General features: G+C 39.2%; 1 protein-coding gene across 1 annotated transcript in view; it reads left to right on the top strand.

Moving 5' to 3' along the window:
- LOC100744926 (neurexin-3b-like) overlaps window positions 1-24,500 on the top strand; it is a gene marked incomplete at its 3' end in the record, with an annotated part of 469,693 nt that overhangs the window by 205,714 nt on the left and 239,479 nt on the right. The window contains exon 3 of the mRNA XM_033320044.1: window positions 16,694-16,841. Within this exon, the coding sequence (XP_033175935.1) occupies window positions 16,694-16,841 (148 nt within the window). The remainder of the gene's footprint in view (window positions 1-16,693; window positions 16,842-24,500) is intronic.

The raw sequence follows: 24,500 nt of genomic DNA, 5'->3' as shown, positions 1-24,500 counted from the left end.
GTTCGTTGCTGTCGGCTCGAGGTTTTTCGAGAGCAGCCGAGGAACAAACGAATGGCGGATTCTCGACGCACAGTTGCACGAGAAAGTTTCACGATTCGCGGTACTGTTGGCGATAAACTGTGTCAGACGTATTTAACTTTTCGCCCACTCCAATTGTACGTCGTCCAGGATTCAAGTGCTTCCGAGTACTTGCAAAATGACGAGAACTTGTTAAAGCGATTCGTTGGCAGAGTTTTCTCCTTTCAGTTTGCCATTGGCGAACAAAGCGATCGAAGAAGATTCTTCGTTTTTCGTTTCCTCCCTGTCGACTCTCGTAGTTTTGTCTAATTAGGTATCGATCAGCGTCTACGTACTGTGCGTTACGCAGAGTATACGCGATTTTCCCTGCACGAGGGAAATCGATACGCTACGTTGACAAATTTTCTTTCTTTCACGTTTCGTCGGTGCGCAACTCTCGCGGATTATGAAAATGTCGACTGGCGATTGCAGTTTTGCAACGAACGATTATCGTTAACGAAGGATAAACTGTCCTTGTCGAGTTAACAAACAAATGGTAACAGTAACAAATGGTTTTTGAACGAAGCTTGTGAAATTTCGAGAAAATGCATCATTCAAAGAACGGAAAGCTATTGGTAAAAATAAGTCCACTCACTATATCTACCATTACGACAAACTAAGAAAGAAGAAGACAGAATGAAAGAACGAGAAGATAAAATAAGCTTATTCCTTGACGACTATCGATCAGCTAGAACTTGCTTCGATAAAAGTAAAACCTGATTATTTTAACACTTTCACTGCCACGCTGAAAACACGTGTTTCGCTCAGGACGCCACGGGAGTATTTTTATTATTAAAAAAATATAATGGTAAAATAATAATAAATTGATGATGTAAGACAACATTCTTCCCCAATGGACCATTTGTCCCAGAAAATATTCATATGAAAGTAGTAATATTCTAATAAATATGTTTTAATATTTATTTTAAATAATTTACAAAAGTCGAAACAATATATGTTTTCAACATTTACTGGAACTTAATCTGTAGTTCCACAATCGTTGGATATCAAAAATCGCTAGGAATCGGACCAAAAATTGTCCACCTATTGTCCAGATTGTATTGACGAGCCACATTTATATTTAAAGAGTTTTAACACAGTGCACCGTTAGATGCAACATTTGTTCTCAATTTTTTTTTATTGATGTTCTAATAAAAATGTTTAATTGCTCAATGGGGCACTTTTTCGTTCAAAGTATCTTCTATTTATCGGTTATATTCAAAATATCTAATTGTCAATTTTCATACAATTTTTACAATTGTAAGAAAGCGCTTTTGTTGAATTGCGTTGAAGCGCAAATTGTTGAAGCGCTCCGGTCCGGAGAAACCGTGATCAACGTGGCAGTCCAAGTGTTAAAATAACCTTCTGTTTAAGGTCTTTAGAAGGGACTCACGTCTTTATACTGAATTAATAATAATAATAATAATTGGACAAGTTGCCCTCTGTTTCGCAACCTATAAATTTCCACTCTTAGATGTAAATTAGTATCGTCGAACCAATAGTCCAAATTATTCCGACTAACCAACATCGCCATACATTTGTTGCTGACAAATAATTTTATCGCCGAATGAAATCGTCATTCGCCTTATAAGTATTCACCAACAAGTTTCGTCTTCGTTGTTCGAAATGAGATTTGTCCGACTCTATTTGCCATTGAGATCTCCCTCAACAAGCGTTGAAAACGCATAACCTGGAGAAAACAAAGAGAAAGATGAAGAAGAAACGAAAGAAAAATGCGAAAGAAACGGGTTATACATCGTACGTTGGGCCGAAAAGTATCAGCAACCCGGCGAGCAACGGTGCTCGAGGTTGAACGACGTTGGAAAAATAAACGAAGACGAGGAAACGTGACACGAAGATGGTTCTCCCGGTGAAAAGGCGGCACCCATTAAGCGTGCGGCTCTTCAGCTTGAAAATCTCGACGCAGTTATTTCGAGTACGCCACCGGTTTTAGCGGTTCACGGAAGCCCTCGGTCTCTCGTCGTGCCGGGGAGTGAAAAGGGGCGAAACGGAGCGGCGAGAGTTAAACAGGCCGGGCTCGCCTCGCGCAATCGCGAATAATCTCATCCACGTTGCACGCTAACTCGGTCTTTTGCTCTGTTTCAAGACGATCCGCAGATTCGAAAGAGAATTACGAATTCTCCGCTAACCCGGCTACCGCCCTCGTTGTCGCGCACAGGAAAATGGAAGCTAAACGAGACGACGGAACCTTTGATAAATGTTTGACGAGAGTTTGTAAATTGTGAAAGTTTCAGGAACTGAACGAACACGCCTGACAGCTCTGCAAACACTGATATCGGTCGTGTAATCTCTCTATTCTTCCGCCTCGGCTACGTTTTCCTTTTGCCTCTTTTGTTACATAGCCATCGTGAGTCCCCACGGTTGTCCATGTCATTCGAGAGATTATGAAAGGGTCGCAAGTGCAGATCGATGGAATTAGCGGGCTCGCGGTGATTTGTGGTAGAAAGAAAACCAATGTTTCCACACGTCGATCTTTGCCACCTTTGGTATATCGATAATTGTTCGATTGCTATCGATTTTATCGTACAACGTCGTACGACAGTTCGCGTGATCTCGAAATTCTCACTTTCTCAGAGTCGACGCTTTTGGCAACTCGTTACAAAGAGTTTCGCACCCCAGTTTTGCTACAGTTTTCAGCTGAAAGCCTCAGAAGGTACAACTCTAGAGATAGGATGTTAGGTGTATCACAGTATATGTGTACTTTATGCGTGTTCATCGTGCAAAGACTATAAGGAGATGAAGTTGAGACTTAGCTATGAAGAGATTGGCTCACAACGTGGAGGAATCTGAAGAATTGCAACGTCTAAAAAAATACTAAGCAAAGATGTAATGTGTTATTCTGGGAATGACACATTACACGCTTCAGAGCAATTCTTCATGCAAAGGCAACTTGAGATTTAGCTATGAAGGGACTGGCTCATAACGTGGAGGAATCTGAAGAATTGCAACGTTTAAAAAAATACCAAGCAAAAATGGGTGGGTTGATAGCTTATTCTCAATTCTGGGAATGACACATTACACGTTTCAGAGCGATTTTTCATGCAAAGACTATAAGGAGATCAACTTGAGACTTAGCTACGAAGAGACTGGCTCACAACGTAGAGGAATCTGAAGAATTGCAACGTCTAAAAAAATACTAAGCAAAGATGTAATGTGTTATTCTCGGAATGACACATTACACGCTTCAGAGCAATTCTTCATGCAAAGGCAACTTGAGATTTAGCTATGAAGGGACTGGCTCACAACGTAGAGAAATCTGAAGAATTGCAACGTTCAAAAAAATACCAAGCAAAGATGGATGGGTTGATACTTTGTTAAAACGTTATAACAAAAAATAGTTAAAAAGCGCGTAAAATTACCATATGGGTTATTCTACGCGGAAATAACTGTGCGATCAGTTGATGGAAAAAGTTGAAGAATCAACCGATTGGTTGAGACGGTGCATTCAGTGGAGTAATAAATTTAATGCTTGCTACTGGCAGTGTACTGTCGCGTAATTTAGTATATATTTATTATATCGACAGCAAACACACGCCGTAAAGCATCGAGTCACCTGGTCCGTGACCACACTTATCCATATTTCATGAATCCTGTGTTTAATCTTTAAATGACAATATTCTCTATATATTTTCGTTTGCCATGTCGTAAAACACGGAATCACTCGCTCCACAGTAACCGTCATCCATATTCCATGAGCCCGACGTCATTCTGACATACGTGTCCTCCGCCAAACTATCTATTTCCGCCAAATACACCGTCACCTTTACTTCTGACCTTTAGGACCTTTAAAACATCCAACGTTTCTCCCCGTAAAAGATTGTGCGTTCAAAATTCATTTGGTATCGAACAAGCAGACGTATAAAACTAACCAATCCACCACTGACTATCAATCGGCGTATAAAACTTGCAGCGAAGAAATCAGAATGAAGAGTACGTCAAGAAATGTCTCGTAAAATAATTCGTGGCAGGCGTTGAAATTTCTATTGAAACGATAAATTCGTCGTCGTTTTAACCAGCCTTTGGCGATTCTAACATTAAATCGTAAATTGTCTGAAACGACTGTACGAAATATCGATTTCGTGTGACGCATCCATCGCGATAGTTACTATAGTAGTTCACTAACAACAGCGATTTTACCGATTTACTACACGCTACTTTACTAATGATATTGAAATTCGTGAAATTTTTTCCAATTACGTTGCACAGGCGCGAAGCTACTTGGCGAGAGATGTGGTCGATTGGCAAGAAGCTTTTTAATCGAAATTGGTCGTCGTTGGACGATAATAATACATTTTTAATTAATTCTAATGCAAGTGAAAATGGAGATTTTTTTATCATCAACGAATTCGGAGGAAAAGTGAATATGAATCTTTCCAAGGACGTATACTTTGAGACCTTTGATACTGAGAAGCTCTACTTGCTGTTAATCTTTTACCTCAACTAACTGACTCTGTGTTGAGTAATTAAGGGCGGTAGGTTTTGAACCTGGAAACACATCACAGGTTCAAGGAAGTTTGTTAGAAATAGTACTTTATCAATTTAAAAGCCAGTTTCTATGTAATTATGCTAAATTACTGTTTACTTTAAATTTCATCCTCACATAATTCTCATAGGACAAGACTATCATTTTAACTCTTTACCAGAAATAAATAGGAATAATAATTGTAGCGAATATGAAGACGTTTTAGTAAACGAGGAAGAGAACGACAGAGAAATATGTAAAATAGCTGCGTTATATTTTATTATAAATTATTTATTCTACCATATACGATAGCTCGTTTCTTCAACTACGCTCAAAGTACCGGATTCATAATTAACAGAAATTCGTTACTGTAGTCATTTATTTTCGATGTGACGTGGAGAATATTTTTCAAATATCCTTTCACTGCTTTCTCTTCGACTAAGAAGCGATTTCTTACGTTACCGTTTACTCGCACGTTTCTCTTTTATTATTGTTATTTAATTTGTACTTTACAATTTGTTCAGCTGGACATTTCTAACTTAATTGCAAAACAGCATGTGGATCGCTATCCTCACCGGGATACCATCTTCGAGTCTGTCTATTTTAAGCAGTCAAAGTTTTCCTTTTTTTTTTTATTACTATTACTACAATTTGTCCAGCTGGACATTTGGTAAATTTTTCTAACTTAATTGTTAAATAACATGTGGATGGCTACCCCCACCGGGATACCATCTTCGGTGCTTACTCGTACGCGTGTACCAAAAATCGTCTTTAATGAATCGTTGGAATCTCGATAACAGTTTTACAAACGCCCACATGAAGCAACGAAAAACCGGAAAATTGTACGAGCGTCATAGAGCAGAAGCGTGTGTCTGAAGTTGGAAACAAGCGTTTTCGTCGATGTGACAATAGACTGGCACGTTTCTAAATTAGATAGCTAGGAAGCTGGAGCTCTAGCTGTGCATATTAAATTATGCTGTCGCTAATAACACGGTCCGTTGTAGCTTCTAATCTGCAAGAAATATTGTCGTTGAGCGTGTAACGTTGGCTGCGATGACATAGCGAAACGCGATTATATTTACGCGAGTAGTTCATTTCGCAGCTTGTCGGCCGTAACTTTATTCAAAGTGTGTTATCAGACACGTCGTCACGTAAAGTACATACGTCAAATCCGTGGCCACGATCCCTTGCACGATGGATATGACGAAAGTTTGGTGTTTAACGGATGACGTTTCGCGAAACTGTTAAGTTGCACACGTACACGACGAACGTCTTCTTAGTTCATCCTCTTGCCGGTTTTGTAACTTGAATACAGCCAGAGGCTACGCTACCGTGCCATAAATCAGCAACCATACTCTCCACGTTTTCAATCTTAGTTACCTCGAATGTCTCAAATCTTTGGACCTTCCGCGAACGTTTCCTCAATCTGTCAACTTCGCTTTCACGAAAATACGCAATTAATGTCACATTCTAGAAAAATAAGAAAGGAACAAATTGTCTATTCCCTCGAGTTCTTCTATCACAAGAGGCGAGTCTAAATAACAACAAGTTCCAAGATGAATTTCAAATATTCCACTGCCTTTTCATCTACGAAGCTGACCAATCCTTCACAGGTACAATTGGCAGAATTAAAAACACAGTCCTCCTGTAAATCAAAAGTGTTCTTGCGACACAGTAAAAGCCATTGATCGGATTATCCAACGTACCAACCAAAATGAAGTTGTCTACGTTCCTAAGAAGTCTCATTCCTAATGCATCCGACTAATTTGCAATAGCAAGACGCGACCATGTCCCATGTTCAATGGATGATTGGACCCAAAGTGCGCTAATTCGTACTGCTGCAAGCTGGAATTGTGGAACCGCGGAAGAGTGAAAGCGCTGCCCCTAGAAATTAACAAGAAAAAAAAAGAAAGATGCTGGCGTGTGGCTCTCGTACTTCAGCAGCTTCGATTACCGTTGCGAGAGGAGAGAAAAATGCGATAACTGGGCAGATCGGAGCGCGTTGACAAACGAGGTACACGAAGAATTTCCATCGATCAACGAATCGAGGTAGGAAAATGCCGCGACTTGCAGCTTTGTCCCGTGCACCGAGATAGCTATGGAGAATTTATGGGCTTAATGTTAGGCACACTTATCGTCACGTAGCAGAAACGAGGTACCCGTAAATTCTCGCTACCGCCTCCTCTACCCATCTGCAAGCCCAACACACGATGGCCGCTCGCATACGGGATATGACGAAAGTTTGTAGACTGCGAACCGATTTCGGGACTTGTCACGGAGTTTACAATATATATTCTCGCCTGTTCGCCGAGTTTCCATCCAATTTCAGTGTACCAGTGGCAGGTCGTTTCTAACGGGCCACCGTCGACGCCATTCTCCTTCGCCGTAACAAAATTCCGCTGACAGTCACGATCCGGCAAGCTCGTACTCTCGCGATGAAATCGAGTACCGCGATTACTGAAATTACCCCGCGGGTACCGTCAGTCAACGATAACACTGTCCCCTGTTGTATTGCGCTGGCAACTAAGTGATTGCGGATTTTGCCATTAGGTGGTACTGACAAATCCGTAACCACTTAGTTGCCAACCCATAGAACATAATTTGTTGATGGAAACAGATATTGTTGCTATCTGTTACATAAAATAGCGGACAGAAGTTTAAGGTTTCAAGTTGTCTGATTTTTACTGTGCTTCGATTAGCATCAAGTTTACTATTTCTGTGGTCTTCTGCACAAAGCGCAACGTGTCTTCCTCCTCTGTATTGGCCTGGCAACTAAGTGGTTGCGGATTTTATCATTAGATGGTATCGATAAATCCGCAATCGCTTAGTTGCCAACGCAATAATTGGAAGGTTGGCGGCGTGCCGCGAAGAAATGGACGAACAAATATCGCGGAATTCGCATTGTGCTATGTTGGTGGAGCAGAGTGGCAAATTCGCGCGTTAAATCCGATCTCTCGCGCGGCTTTAAGCAGATATCGTTTGTTCAGCACTCGGATGAAATTGTATCGCGGTTGTGATAAATATCGCATATTTTTGCGAATTCCTGACGATCAATTTTTCGAATGTTTATTTGCGAATTATTCACGCGCTTGAAAAATGTTTGCGAAGTTAATTGAGACGGAGATTATGGATTTTAGCGGCTCTAGCGATTATGCAAATTCGCCTGCATCGTAATTCAATTTTGATATTTCACGTTTTCTGTGTGCCAAGTGCTTTACAAGAATTTTAAGCGATAAGTCGAGCCTGGTCGTTTCAGCGTAAGGAATTTCCAGAAAAGTTTGTCTAATCCGACTGTTTAATATCGCGTGCCTTTTATGTAGCAACGTCCTGTTGGATAAAAAATCCTGCCAAACCAGCAATCTCAAATGATTCTTTTCGCAATCCTTTCGGCTAGTAAACACATGTTGTACCTTGTCTTTCTTATCTCTAAATCCAAGTTCATAAGTTTCAAGCAAAAACTTGCTGTTTCGTCCAACCGTTTGAGTAAAGAAGAAGCAAAAACGGTACCTTAAAAATGTCCGGATTTAACTGCACGCAAAAACGACAAGTTGCAGATTTGCTATTTTTGCTATTGCTAGAAACGCAATATTTTCCAGAAGAACGGATCTGTACCCACAAACTAAATATATTTTAATTTCGATCATTTTTTAAAGTTTGGTACATTTAGCGTGGAAATTCTAACATGTAAGAAAACAAGTTGAATTTTTTCGCCTCATTTATTTGACAAATATTGTACGTGTTATCAGACACATTTCACGATATTGAATATCGCTGATTGGAACAATATCGATGATACAAACAAGATATCTATCACTCGAGTGTAATTGCTACATTCTACATTGAGAATTTAGGTTCAATTGCCGACATCCACGCGAGTTGCCATCTTAATGAATCCCTGTCTCATTATGCTGAGATTCTCATTACATATAGTTAATTCACGTTACGCTGCAATTCACGTTATGCAAACGCGTTGTCGCCGCTTTTAACGCGTCCACGCATCCTTAATTTACACAAATTCCTTCCAGTTATCGCTACTTTCCACGCTCCTCGCTACACGGTATACCTTGTTTCTTCAGGTGAAGAATATATTTTAGCGAAATACTGGGCTATTTTTCAAATTTCCCTAACATTTTTTCCCCTAGTATTTTTAATTTTTAATCTTCAATTCTAATATCTGATTGTATCTAATTCTAGTATCTAGTATCTAGTATCTAGTATCTAGTATACAGTAACTAGTATCTAGTAACTAGTAGCTAGTATCTAGTAGCTGGTAACTAGTATCTAGTAACCAGTATCTAACAACTAGCAACTAGTAGCTAATAGCTAGTAGCCAGTAGCTAGTATCTAATGGCCAGTATCTAGCAGTTAGTATCTAGCAGCTAGTATCCAGTAGAAAGTATCTAGTATCTAATTCTATGAATATCTCAATGATTCAATGTTCGCGATAACTGAAATAATATTCGATTCTTCCTGCCATTTTTAATATCATCATGGTATTATGATCACAGAAAATATTAACGCGTCTATGCATAATAAACCACGTAATAACGTGCATAACAAACGCATTTAAAATCGTATCGACGTTTCAGTGATAATTGACAGTCGTTAAAATTTCAAAGCTCTGGTCATTAGCGTTTACGTACACTATACCTTCCCTACTTCTACATGTACACGTACAAACTATCAAACAGTCAAACACATAATCGACAAATTATTTCTTCACGGAAATTTCAATTCCTCCTTCGACAAAAAACGAGAAGAAAAGAAAACAAAAAGGCAGAGCGTCGTCCGACGTAACACGTTTATGGCACAAATTCTTTACCACGAGTCAGGCTCGTGGTTTTCGCTTATGGCAGAAATCCCTCGCCACGAGTCGTGGTTATATTATAGACCAAGGGGTTAAGATGAAAAATTCTCAGCAAAAATAAAGCAAGACCACAGGTATAATTCAATTTCAACTGGAGAAAGCTGCGATATCTGTATTCACTTCGACGTTCGATAGCCGCTGCGTACGTAGCTTTATTTCACAGTTATTTGCTCGGCGATCCGCGGGGAAACATTAGCCATTGGCGCAGTATCGGCTTCCGGGTTTTCGTATTCGGGACACGGGGCGAGACAGTAGTATGCGACGTAAGAAAAGAGGGGCGAGGCAAAGGGGTGGCAGATGCCCCGTATGCGGATGCCCGGATTCTACTCACGTCAGGATAATCAATAGCGACTGTTCCATGGTAATGTATATTCGCGTGCAACCAGAGGAGCGTTCTAACGCGTGTTGCGTCCTCCTCCGTACAATCGTCTCCTCCTGCTCCTCCTACACCTGCCAGTCGTGACAGATACAAATAACGTGGACGAAGGCGCGTTTCCTGTTTATTCGCGATGCCGCGCTGGGGACCGCGATGAAAATTCACCAAACCATGTTTTACGTCCCGACAAATCGTGCTGTGTGCTTTCTGCAATTCGCCCGAGGATACTTGCTTTTTAAATTGAAAACCGTGTACAGAGAAATATCGCGCCACGTCGGTATACGCGGAACGCGCTCTGTTTTCTCAAATCAAATTTCCGACGCAGTTCCTTCCAAACGTCCTATGGCCAGCCGGATTTCATTTCACCTGTCGATGATTAACACATTTTCCAGTGATGGTGCTATCATGTACATGATGATCGCACGCATAACGCGGCATAGTTAAATTAGTTTGAGGAATGACGCCGCGTTCCGCGAAACCACGTTATTGGAAACGAAGAATCGATGGAAAAATGCTGGTTAGGTCGCAACAGCTAGCAAATGTACGTGTACTGTTTCCTCGTAACAGAGGCAAATATCATCACGTGCAAATATTGAAACAATTATTGAAACGAACAATCGATAATTAGCACATTAACGTTGTTTACGTTAGCTGTAAAGAAACGTCATCGACTTTTTATCTGTAAAGCTCGCTGCAAAAGTTTCCACTTGTATACAGCGGAACAATTTTCCATTGATTAACGAGGATCAACAAAGGAGGAAATAAAAATTGATTACAAAATTTCGATACTCGACAATTCCACGCGCTAACCAACGACGATACACCACATCTGCCCGACTGAGAAACGTCGAATCTTATTGCTCGCTCTTGAAGATTCTTGTTACGTTCCTCCTTTCTTACGGTTTTCCCCAATTTTTCCACATTTCCTGACCGTGGTAGAGCGAATTCGTCGCATCCACGAAGATAAGACGTTGTTCGAGACTCGAAAGCTCGTTCCTTAGTGGCTTCGTCGTTTACAAATGACTCGGCTATTTCTTCGTTATTTGTTTATTTACGTAAAAGCTGAAATCATGATGTATTTGAGAAAAGATTGAAATTTTAGACGCGAGAATGCGATTATTAACGAGCGCGTGCAAGCTATGCGGAGAATTATGGTTACTCGATTACACATCAAGATATTCCAGCAGTGCAGAAAGTGCAGCTTTCGCAAAGTATGCGCCGCATAGTTATATAAGTATGCTTGTTGCTGCATCCAGCGTATCTATCTGGATGCTCCAACGTATCAAAGTATTTGTTGCGCCACCGAATAAAATTGGTAACGCCACGCGTTATTGTAGACAGTGTCGAAAGTACGATTGTTGAGAAGAGTTTCAAAATCGAACTAGGCGACGTGAAACACTCGATTGCTTTCTTCGCTCAACAGATTATGTCGTGCACGTCCAAGTGTATTTATATCAGTTTTTTACATTGCACATTTTATCAAAATATCGGTCTGTTTCGACCACTCGCGGAGAGACGCGAGAGAGACAGGGAGTCGTAAATTCCCCTTACGATTAGATAATCGACACCATGAAATGATCGATTTCTATTTCGATTAGGATAATGGAGGTAGTTCAATTAAATATGACGCTGACATAACAAGTTATAAATCACAGTTTATTCCAACAACTTTATAAAGAAGATAGTTACGCTGGTGCGCGTGTGTAAGTTAAGTAAGTGACTGATCTAAGGGTGGAAACCCGGTCAAAGGATGTCGACTGTTTGAAAGATGGAAAATCAGCCAAGTTCGGTGACGATGCTGTGGCGGAGGAAAGCCGAGGATGGGTGTGTCCAGCGCACGGGACCATCGGATTTGTCGATGACAATTTTGGCTAGGAGAGCGAGGGAAATAGGCTTCGTTGTTAATTGCTTATTTGCTATGGTGGTGGATGAGGAAGGATGCTAACCGCCCTCGAGATAAAGTTGCTAGGGGGAGGCCTCGTGCGTGAGAAAAGGTAACTTTCCCGCGTCAACCCGCGGTGGGCGATAACCTTTAGAAAACAATTCGGTGAAAGCCACACACTTTTCAAAAAGACGGCAACACATTCAAATGGCTGCTGAAGCGAGCAAAACTCTCATAGAAAGAAGACTAAAAAGAAAACATCTCACTGATCTGAGTAATGAAATAAAATAGTCAAACTCGAAGATGGTATCCCATATCATTATCACCTAATGACAGAATTATTTAGCAATCATTTAGTTGTCAATCCAATAGTTGGCCAGGGAGTAGGTCAGCAGACAGAAAGCTAAATAAAGACCATTAGTATAGAATTCTATAGAATCGTAAAATACAAAATGTATAAAATTTGGTCTGTTGAGATTTTCTTCAATTCAATTCTCAATTTGAATCCCGGGTTTTAATCTCAAATTCTTGAAATTATATCGCATATCGTCATCGCTAACGAGAGCACGCGATCAAAACATCAGCTTCCTATGGCAACTACTTAGTTGCCAACCCAATAGTAGGCCAGAAGGTAGGTCAGCAGACGGCAAGCTAAATAAAAAACCATTAATATTGAAAATATAAACATAGAATTCTATAGAATCGTAAGATGCAGAATAAAATCTGGTCTGTTGACAGTGGAACGTGAAAGAATGGAAGACACGCGAAAGGTACGATACAAACACATGGCGATAGTAAAAGAGAATTGCTTTGAAGATATTGAAGAAAATTTGTCCCATTAAAGAAGAATAATACCATATGCTGGAAACCACTGGGGCAAAGTCAATTGCAAGTGGAGACGATTACAGCTGATGCGAGTGCTGCAACGGCTATTACAAACCGGAAACTGAAATTTGATTTTGTGGCCGCGTATCGTTTCTCGCCGCACGACTCTGGCCCGCGTCCTGAATTCGCAATAGTCTTGAAACACAGTTACACCGTCAGCTGATACAAGTGGCCCTACGTGATCCGCTAACAGAGTGCCCTGGCAAAAGTATAATTGAATTAATAAACTAGCACGAAATCTGGCGGCGAACTTATTTAGCCCGGAACAACCGCAACTACGACTGTTGCAACAGACCTCGAAAGAATAAAATATCCTATCTGTGCTTTGATACGGTTGCTCGTTGCTGGAAACTTACGATTTCCTCTGTTACGCGATAAAATTCAATTGTCTTATTTGTGGCCAAGTGTCGTCGTCTCTGTTGCTTTTTATAATATCGCGAAATATTTATGCTTCGTATCTCGTCGATTATTTTAGCGGTTTGCTTGGCTCGTGACGAGTCTCGTGACGCACGTGGAGCTTTCGCACAAAAGCACAGTCGGCAGAAGCTTCGTCGATATTAAATTTCTATCGTTCGAACAGAGGGAATCGTTAGTTTGTTTTAATATCTACAGGGTGGCAAGATACATCGCCATTTAATTTGCTCTGCCACCAGATACAATACGCGAATTTGCATTCTTACGAAGATAATTGAAGGAAGGGAATTTGAATAAAAATTTATTTCGTACAAATATCGTAGCGCTCCGCTTTAACCAGTTAGCTGTTCTTCACGAGTACACTCGTCGCGAAGAAATGGCAATTTTTCGCGTTACCACGAGCCTCTGAGTGACACAATGAAAAAATAAAATTCATTTCGTTACAATTTCATTCTATACTATAACACACGTACTCTGTGTCTGACGAGTATACTCGTCATCGCTTACTTTTTCACCCACGTCTCGGGTACACAGCTTTCACTTGGCAACAGCCGACTGGTCAAACGTTCATTACGTACATTTTTGCACATCCTATGCGCTCTGCAAATTTCCCAAAATTCATAAACGTTCGCGGTCTAATAGTAAATATAAAATATAACAATAAAACTAATAAAAATAAATAATCGTAATAGAAGAATTTCTCTGCTACTGACTGACATTTGGCTAACATTTCAGCTGTCAGAATATTCGAATAACAAACCGTACTATTGTAGGATTCTTACTACAATTAGTTTATTTACAATAAATGGATTAAACAGAAAACGATGGTTGTTTAACGTGAACTAATTACAGCAATTAATTATAATTAAGACAACTAGATAGTTCATTTGCAACTCTCGTCATCCAACGCTCTCTCGACAACGCAATTCCCACTTTCTCACTTCTCAACTCACAATTTTTCTTTTTTCATTTGGAAGAATTTTACAATCAATTCCCATTGAGAATTATAAGTAAATTACTCTACCATATCGTGAATAATAAATAATTATCGTATGTTTGATTCTAGCTGAATCTAATGTAATGTCATTTTAGCCGATCTGATCCAATCGTGTCAAGTAATTGAGTAATTGATGGGTTTTGGTGGTTGTTAACTCTCATGTTATATCTGTCACTAAATTTGCATATTTCTTCTTTAACTGTGGGTATCTCAAGGTCGCGATGATACGTTCCATTGGTAACATGCAACTCAACTGCAACAGACAGCACAGAGCTGACTGTTAATTCGTTTTCGTTCCTCAGCAACCCCACGTCTTTTGTCTTACCCCCCACCAAGCACATGTTCCGCTTGTTTATAGCTCGCCCGACACCCCCAGGTCCTTCGAAGAATTTCAAAGAAAAAAGGATAAAGGAAAAATCGAGCTGCAGACAGCCGCCAAGGGAAGATCGTACAACAGAAGCGTTGCCCAACAAACGCATCTCTCTGGCCGTTTTTCACGAGTGTCCTGAAGCGCGAACTGCTATGGCCAACGATTCCGGCGCGCGTGTTCAGCTCGTGAAACGCGTGGTTGCCGCGCTCCTACAATTTCCACGGTAAAACGCGGATCGTGGAAGCGGCGCGGAGACAGCCACCTTGCAGTATGCGTAAACCAGCTTTAATTAGTCGAAACGAGCTTTAATTAGTCCTGACGCAGACATAGCCAGCGTTACGCTGTTTACAGCTACCGACGCTTCTCTTCGTCTTCGTCTTCTTTTTCTCATTTTCGCTTGCGCCTTCCTCTGTTTCCTGTCTTTGTCTTCGCCAACGCTAGCACCAGGGGATCATCCTTTAGGCAAACTGGCTTCCCACGATGCAACACGGCCTACATATTCACGACTTGCTCCTGGAGAGCCTGCCAAAGCCCAGAAAGCGAGCTTTCGCGACCGCACGTATCAGGTTATCGGGTCAACCACGTTGGTCTGGTCCATCACGTTGCGTCGAAATCGTCCATTACGTGGATCGTCTGGTTGTTGGCCCATGGCCATTTCGACGATGACGAAGAATCGAGATGGAAGAGCCTTGGACAGAAAGCAAACGCTGCTCTCTCGGACGTGGCATCGCAACGATTCGAAACACGGCAGCTCGCAGCGTCCCAGGGCTGATGGATTTCGTGCTGAGACCAGATCATTCGCTGGATGAAGCTTTTTTTAATCCAACGAAGATTAAGTGTTGCTAGATTTTGTCGCCGAGATGAATTTCAATTTTTCAAGATCTTCTGATCGTCGTAGCGAACGTGTACGTCCACGTTCGAGAGTTTCAGGATGGTTGGCGTGTCAATTTTTAAATTGAAAAGAACCCACTGGATGATAAAGATGTCACAGAGTGCTCGACAGAAAAGGCGTAAGAGAAAGCTAGAAAAACGTAGCGATTTTATTAAAGCCAATTGTTTAATATATTGTGCAATTTTAAGTACAACGAAATATAATCTACGACGAATAACAGAGTTTTGTTAAAAATGGGAAATGTTATGAGACTTGTGAGCGGAAGCGAAAGTAGGGCAAGTCCGTGCACCAAATCCAACTAATTTATTTTGTAATTGTTCCTGGAAATAAAAATGTGACAACCGTTCGATATTTATAGCGTTTCCTGGCACAGGAAATGTATTTTTAAATTCTGCCTTAATAAAAAACAAAAGTGGAATTAAAAATTTTCATGGTACAATTAATTACATTCATTATACGTATGTTATATGCGAGTAACTGTACGAAACTTGTTTCTGCCAACTGCGTCTTTGAATTTTATTTAATTTTATCAAATTTATCAGTTTCATTTTAAGCATTTGTTAATACGATTTTGATATCGGTTGTTGCTACGTTTTTCCAACATAATGAATTATTCGTATCACACATGGAATTATCATTTTATAACTTGTTGGAACACAGCATGTTAATTGGGATGGATTAAACGATTGGCGATTAAACAGAAGTGCGTAAAATTTTGACAGTTATGGAATACGCGTTAATATCGCAAAAGCATCAATTTATTTTCTGGCATTTGTACAGGCGAATATTGGGAACATTGCACTCTACGATCAATCCAACGCGTCATAAATCTTTGGAATCAAAAATTGTTTGGCGTGCCAAACAAAAATTTGTAAAAAAAAAAAAAAACATTGGAAAATAATAATCAAATATAATCAAACCTACGTCACATTTCCAGGACTGAGTCCTGAGGTTACAGTCCAATAATTCAGGATAATTTGTTTAACCTTCTAATATATTTCGTTTTTATTCCTATTCTATGCTTTGTTCGATTATAATTTAAAATTCGGTGATCGAATGATCCTGAAATTAGAGATACAGACCCTGAAAAATCGTGTAGAGACCCTCGATACCGATTTGTCAATCCTTGAAATTCTCTCGCGTAACTTACAAATTAGAAAATGTCAATAATTAACAAAACACACAAACACAAACGCGTTCCAATTCTAATCAGCGAAGGTACGTTCGCAGGGAAAAAGTAAAAAATACAAAATAAAAAATAGAAAACAATTACAGTCCCTCGAAGGAATTTTTTTTTTTTTTCTTCTGGAGAAAGAACAGGATTCTGCATTTTCATCGCATATTTTCAGCATTCTTTTCGTGTAAAGAGACCCTCGATATCGATTTGTCGAGGGCTTCCGGTCGCGCGATATCCAAATCCGCTTTGATATCCGCCGGTACGTTAACGTTTCTTTCCATTGTCTGTTGCAGAGTTTACGCAACATGATGACAGCCAATACGACGGATGCCTGTGAAACGCGTGATCCCTGCCAACACGGCGGAATCTGCATTTCCACCGACAGTGGACCCTTCTGCGAGTGCCGGTCCGGCGATTATGAGGGCGCCTATTGTGAGAAAGGTAGGTTGTTTTACATCCGGAAGCTTCGTTGTTTACGACCGTTGTTGTTGCCGCGTGTACAGTCTCTTGTTTGCGGAAACGATCGGACAGGTCGCAGCTCTGTCCGCCGCGTTTGTCGGCTTTCGATCTTCATCTTCGCCGAGGGAAGCTTTTGTGTCGATCCGTGCAATGGCTACAGCGTGACTCTAATAGGCAACTACGTTAACTATGGCTAATAGGACAGTGGGAAATTCCACTTACAGAAATTGGATGATTCGATGGGGAAAAATAATATTCAGTGGAATTGCAGGCTGATAATTTCTGCAATTTCAATTGTATCGTTTAGTGTAATCAGAGTTTTTGCTATTAAAAACTTATGCAAATGTAGGAAATATTAGGCAACTGCGTTAGCTATAGCTAACAGGACAGTGGAAATTCCACTTATAGAAATTGGATGATTCCATGGGGAAAAATAATATTCAGTAAATATAATATTCAGTGGAATTGCAGGCTGATTAGTTTTCCAATTTCAATTGTATTGTTTAATGTAATCAGGGTTTCTGCTATTAAAAAGCTATGCAAATATAGAAAATACTAGGCAACTGCGTTAGCTATGACTAACAGGACAGTGGAAATTCCATTTACAGAAATTGGGTGGTTCTAGGGGGGGAAAATAATATTCAGTGGAATTGCAGGTTGATAATTTCTGCAATTTCAATTGTATCGTTTAGTGTAATCAGGGTTTTTGCTATTAAAAACTTATGCAAATATAGAAAATACTAGGCAACTGCGTTAGCTATGGCTAACAGGACAGTGGGAAATTCCACTTACAGAAATATAATATTCAGTGGAATTGCAGGCTGATTAGTTTTCCAATTTCAATTGTATTGTTTAATGTAATCAGGGTTTCTGCTATTAAAAAGCTATGCAAATATAGAAAATACTAGGCAACTGCGTTAGCTATGGCTAACAGGGCAGTGGGAAATTCCACTTACAGAAATTGGATGATTCCAAGGGGGGAAAATAATATTCAGTGGAATTGCAGGCTGATAATTTCTGCAATTTCAATTGTATCGTTTAGTGTAAACAGGGTTTTTTCTATTACAAAGATATGAAAATATAGAAAATGAATTTGCAAGGAAATCTTCTTTAAGACAGGTACCTTTTCCATGCAGAGAAATTTTAGAATTGTTTAGAAATTTAATACATGTTCTCCTTTTTATTTATTTATTTATAGAAGTCATTCCGAGTCCTCGCTTTGATTATGGAAACTCGCGGTTGTCCGGAAAGTTTCTTTCGTTTCATAAGATGATAATAGGTGAACAACAATTTCTCTTTCATATTATTTTATTCAATTAAATATCATAATTCAGTAATTCTGCATAATTCAATAAACTAATATAAAAGAAAAAAGACACTGCGCGTCTATTATTTCCTTATAAAACGAAAGAAACTTTTCGGACAACCTAATGTAATTCTCGAAGTTTTCAATGAAACACCTGGGCGCGATTGCGATAACACGAATCGTCTTATCGAGCGTCTTTGCCTAAAACGAAACTAAGAAACATCCAACGATCGTACGTTTTAAACAACACGAATACATCCATTCTCGTGCTGATTTTATTGTCGTTTACTTGTGTTATCTCGTTTTGTTGCCAGCCGAAACTCGCTTGGCTTTTGCTGTTACCTGCAAAGAGAAAGTAAAAATAACACTTCCGTTTGACCGAACACTTTTACACGCCGGCGTAAGCTTGTCCTTTCATTGCATCGATACTTTGCATGGCGATGTAATTTCATTACAACCGGCTACACTGTCAGACACTGTATCGCGGCCAACGTGTATCAAGAAAGATTTACAAGGCGAGCGTGCATTAGGTCGCCGGTAATCGCGCTATAAATTCACGGCACGAGCGGCCGCGTATTTTATGCAACAATGAGCCCCGCGCGAAGATGGCATTAATTTAAAGCATTGATACGGCTGTGAATAATAAGGAAGCGAAGGCAACGATTAAAAGGAGCAACGAATATAAGAGTCGCGGCGGTTGTTCTAATCAGACGCGGCAGTTGCTCGTAAAAATCGCCAGCTTGCGAATGCGCAGGCAAATTTTCCTCAACGAACGCGTCTGAATGAAATGTCGCAAAAAAGATTTATCGCTTGTTGCCTCGTTCGCTAACAAGCTTCGTGCCAAATATTTTTTCCTTTGCGTTGGCAACTAAGTGATTGCGGATTTTGCCATTAGGTGCTACTGACAAATCCGCAATCACTTAGTTGCCAACCCATAGAACAGAATTTGTTGATGGAAACAGATATTGTTGCTCTCTGTTACATAAAGTAGCGGACAGAAGTTTAAAGTTGTCTAATTTTTACTGTGTTTCGATTAGCATCCAGTTTACTATTTCTGTGGCCTTCTGCACAAAGCGCAACGTGTCTTCTTCCTTTGTATTGGCCTGGCAACTAAGTGATTGCGGATTCGTCAATACCGCCTAATGACAAAACCCGCAATCACTTAGTTGCCAATAAGAGAACATAAGGAAACAAGATAACAGCAACGATAGGAAGCAAATGGTGATATCGTCCATGTTCAGAAATACGAACACGAGGAGAAAACGCAGTCGGGCAGCTGGAGACCCGCAATTAGCATACGAGCATCAGAAAAAACGTCGTTCTTCCTCTTCGACCTATCTTTGCACGTAGAATCAACAGCCGATCGCTTGTACCACGATTTCCCAGATAATCGTACGCAATTCGCAAAAGTATGTCTAGTACCTGGAATATTGGCTTGGCAACTAAATGATTGCGGATTCTGTCATTAGATGCTATTGATAAAACCCGCAATCACTTAGTTGCCAATAGAACAGAATGTTTATTCGTATTTCACAGCTATGGCGAAAAATATTGTTGCTGTCTGTTATATAAAACAGCGGACAAAAGTTCGAAGTTTAAATTTGTCTAATTTTTACTATGATACCATTAGCATCAAGTTTCCTATTTCTGTGGTCTTCTGCACAAAACGCAACGTGTCTTCTCATTTTCTTTGTATTGGCTCGGCAACTAAGTGATTGCGGATTTTAACATTAGGTGGTATCGACAAAATCTGCAATTACTTAGTTTCCAACATTTCTTTGCTTCTCTTACGCGTCCATGTCTCTCTGACATGTTTCTTAGTATTTTTATTTATTATTTATTCATCTCATATATTTTTCCTTATATCTAACTTCTTCTCTTCTTCTTTTAATAATTTCGAACTTACAGTAATTGCAATTCCGTGCACGCGTTACTTTGCCGCGAGAAAATCGCCGTTACCTTTATCCTCTCCTAACGATATTCGGAATATCGACAGATAGAAGGACTTGAAAGTTAAAAATTGCCTTTCTGACTGGCAATGTTGCTTAGAAAGAACATTTCCTCGAATCTCGTCTCTCTATCCTCTCTACCATCCTATCTTCCTTTTCCAAACACCTGGCCGAGTACTTTGATTCCGATGATACAAAGAGCTCGGCGTAGAATTCTATCCTATTTTATTTTATTACATTTCTCCATTCCGCTTTCCACCTTTCCGTAAAGAATGGAGCAATCGTGGGAAGATACGTCTTTGAGTGTTTTATTTCGGTAAAATATTTTCCGCTTTGCGAAGAAGAAATTCTTTACCATCTTCTTGCTTCTTCTCCTTCCAGCCTTTCGTAACACCAAAGATCCCGTGCGATATTTTACTAAAACTGTGGAAAGTTTGTCAGCCGGGTGGAACGCCACTTTCAATATCAATGAGGCAATACGTTTCCTGTGACTTGACAATTGTTTAAATTAAGCACTCTTTTGAAAAAGCGCTGTCGTAAGTTGAAAGAAAACTCGCTAGCAAGTAGCGAGTTAAGGGCGCGTTTAAATGCATGAGCTTTGCAACCAGCTTCGGAACAAGGTTTTTGCTTTGCTGAAATGGTCGAAATACACGCGATCCGAGACTATTCAAACGAACGTACGATTGTTTAACAATTACAATGTTTCAAGATAATGGAAGAAGAACAGACGATTAACTGCGAAGAAGGTCAAAAGCTACGACACGGAATATTCGAGGGATGAAATTTTCTTCCACGATACGATCGTATGGCATTTAACCCCTGTATTAAGGGTGGGATTTTATTCTTGGAAATAAATAAGTTTTATTTGCAGGATTATACAGCAGGGAATTACAATTGACAAGCGTGTATTTCTTGAGAAAATTTCTCATATCGAAGGTTGATCAAACTATCGTAAATTACGTTAAAAATAATTTTATTTAGAAATCTCGATAGATTGGACGAAGAATGACGAAAATATGTCATCCGCTTAGCTGATAAACTGAAAATTAAAAAAGATCATACGAAAACGAATAAGAACGCTGGATATATCGTTGAGCTTCGAACAATTCTACTTGATAAAATATAAAATTGGGGGGAAAATTGGAGTGTGCGACAGCAAAGGGCAAATGTCGTAAGTTGAAGGTAGAGTTAATTGTGAGAAAGTTAATTTGCCGCGACTAAATCGCCAGTCTCGATCAGCTGTTTCGTATCACTTGTTCAAATCACGAAAGCTTTATTACGCTTTTCCCGTATATTCGCTTGTTATCACAACGTGCTTTCCAACTTTTAATCTCTCCACTTTGTTCGCCACAAACAGCCTATTAGCTGCTTAAAATCTGCTAAAGTCTCGATCTTATCACAGTTAAAACAATCATCCGCCTAACCAGAGAAAACAGAGATCAAGCCAAATTGATAGAACTTTCATCGTCTCATTTTTCTAGCTTTTATTCCACTTGAAATTTCTCTATTGCGAGCGAGTTCAATGTACGTTGCAGTTTATGAGAAAATCGTACGAAGTAGGATGATACAGGCGAAACGAAGAAATATTCATCCGATTCGATGAGAATTCATCGGTATATCTCACTATGAAACGATTTATATCGCGCTACGGATGTACAAACTTTGTCAGATACCAGAGACTTCCGCGTGGCCAGGTTATTAGGTCGTCCGGAAAGTTTCTTTCGTTTCACAAGGAAACAATAGACACACAATATGTTTCGTTTTATATTTTTTTGACGCGTTACTTTTCTTATCCTACAATTTATATCGTATGATCCATTTTGCATTACGTGCAAAAAAATATAATATAAAAATGTATCGCATCTATTGTTTCCTTCTAAAACGAAAAAAAACTTTCCAGACAATTTAATATCATATAATTGGAAAAAAACTAATTAAAATTTCATAAAATTTCGTAAAATATATAAATGGAATTCTACTGTGATACAAATTGTCACAGCGAGTCCCGCTCTTTAACGCTAGAGAGATGAGTCATCAGACCATGTTGAACCATGCACGAATCAGCAAGAATTATCTTCGTTGAAAAATATAATTATTTATGACATAAGTAGAATTTTCTGGATTTTATTTCAATTGGTAGAATCACACGAGATTAGTATTAATTACATAAAAGTAATATTAGTATAATTTTACAAAGCACAACTCACGTAGCATTGGCATCAGTATGCTCGTAATAAAATAGATTTTACTTTGATCTAAAAATTATACCAGTGAAATTTATTATAATATACTACCTGCTGTCTGTCGATATTATTATTCAACAAATTATTGTACAAATCCCAAGTTATTTTTCAACAATGGTCGTTGGGGTGTAGAAACAGTGTATTGGATTGGCAACTAAGTGATTGCAGGTTTTGACATTACCACCTCATGACGAAACCCGCAATCACATAGTTGCCAACCCGATAGTTGAGAGACCGGGTTTCTAATTTTTAGAATCATTTGCAATATTTGGAATACGATAAAAATACTCAAAATTAATACTGAAAATAATAATAATATTAATAATAAAAATTAATAATAAAAATCCCAGAATTGTAAGAATGAAATTTATTATAATATACCACCTGCTGTCTGTCGATATTATTATTCAACAAATTATTGTACAAATCCCAAGTTATTTTTCAACAATGGTCGTTGGGGTGTAGAAACAGTGTATTGGATTGGCAACTAAGTGATTGCAGGTTTTGACATTACCACCTCATGACGAAACCCGCAATCACATAGTTGCCAACCCGATAGTTGAGAGACCGGGTTTCTAATTTTTAGAATCATTTGCAATATTTGGAATACGATAAAAATACTCAAAATTAACACTGAAAGTAATAATAATATTAATAATAAAAATCCCAGAATTGTAAGAATGAAATTTATTATAATATACCACCTGCTGTCTGTCGATATTATTAATCAACAAATTATTGTACAAATCCCAAGTTATTTTTCAACAATGGTCGTTGGGGTGTAGAAACAGTGTATTGGATTGGCAACTAAGTGATTGCAGGTTTTGACATTACCACCTCATGACGAAACCCGCAATCACATAGTTGCCAACCCGATAGTTGAGAGACCGGGTTTCTAATTTTTAGAATCATTTGCAATATTTGGAATACGATAAAAATACTCAAAATTAATACTGAAAATAATAATAATATTAATAATAAAAATAATAATATTAATAATAAAAATCCCAGAATTGTAAGAATGAAATTTATTATAATATACCACCTGCTGTCTGTCGATATTATTATTCAACAAATTATTGTATAAATCCCAAGTTATTTTACAACAATGGTCGTCAGGGTGCAGAAACAGTGTATTGGGTTGGCAACTAAGTGATTGCGGGTTTTGTCATTACCACCTCATGACGAAACCCGCAATCACATAGTTGCCAACCCAATAGTTGAGAGACCGGGTTCCCAATTTTCAGAATCATTTGCAATATTTGGAATACGATAAAAATACTCAAAATTAACACTGAAAGTAATAATAATATTAATAATAAAAATCCCAGAATTGTAAGAATGAAATTTATTATAATATACCACCTGCTGTCTGTCGATATTATTAATCAACAAATTATTGTACAAATCCCAAGTTATTTTACAACAATGGTCGTTAGGGTGTAGAAACAGTGTATTGGGATGGTAATGCCTGAGAGAAACGTCAATTGCAAAGACTGTTTGGTCGCATTAAAATAAAATCCTATGGTCCTCTGGTGAAACAAACCGGGTTCCTAATTTTCAGAATCGTTCGCAAATTTTGGATTACGATAAAAATACGCCGCAGAGTATAAAAACTGGAGATTTATTCAAATATATTATAATGAGAGAGGGATCGCCGGGCTGAATTCATAGCCGTGTGCCGGTCAGCCTTTTTTCGGTGATAAAAACAAACGAGCGACAAAGTGGACCACGTCGATTTGATAGCGTCTGACAGCATTAGCACGAGCGTAAGTGGACGCTGAGCCACGGAGTTTTACTTCGCATAGTAAATCGCAATTAAAGTAAATCCCGGACGTTGGCTGTCCGCGGAGAAACATGAAATTTCGCTCACGACCTTTTAAATTTGTCGGAACGTGATCCGGCATTCCTCCAGGCTTTTTCACGGTGCAGGAAAAACGCGTGTCTTCCTTTTTCTTTTTTCTTTTTTCAGCGACTCGCGAGCGTGAATTAAATTGACCGATGTCTTTTTTCAACTGGCGATTAAACCCCAGTTGCTTATGTAAATTCGTATCTTTGGCGAATTTAGGAGCAAACGGTGGACGTTTATGCGAATTGAAATTCTTACGTACGTCAATCGTACTCTTGTAAATTTTGTGTACAA

Source organism: Bombus impatiens, unplaced genomic scaffold (genome assembly GCF_000188095.3).
Source record: "Bombus impatiens unplaced genomic scaffold, BIMP_2.2 scf_0232, whole genome shotgun sequence".
In the NCBI taxonomy this organism is placed as follows: domain Eukaryota; kingdom Metazoa; phylum Arthropoda; class Insecta; order Hymenoptera; family Apidae; genus Bombus; species Bombus impatiens.
The sequence above is the reverse complement of the archived record's forward strand: the minus strand, read 5'-3'. Positions and strand labels throughout refer to the sequence as shown.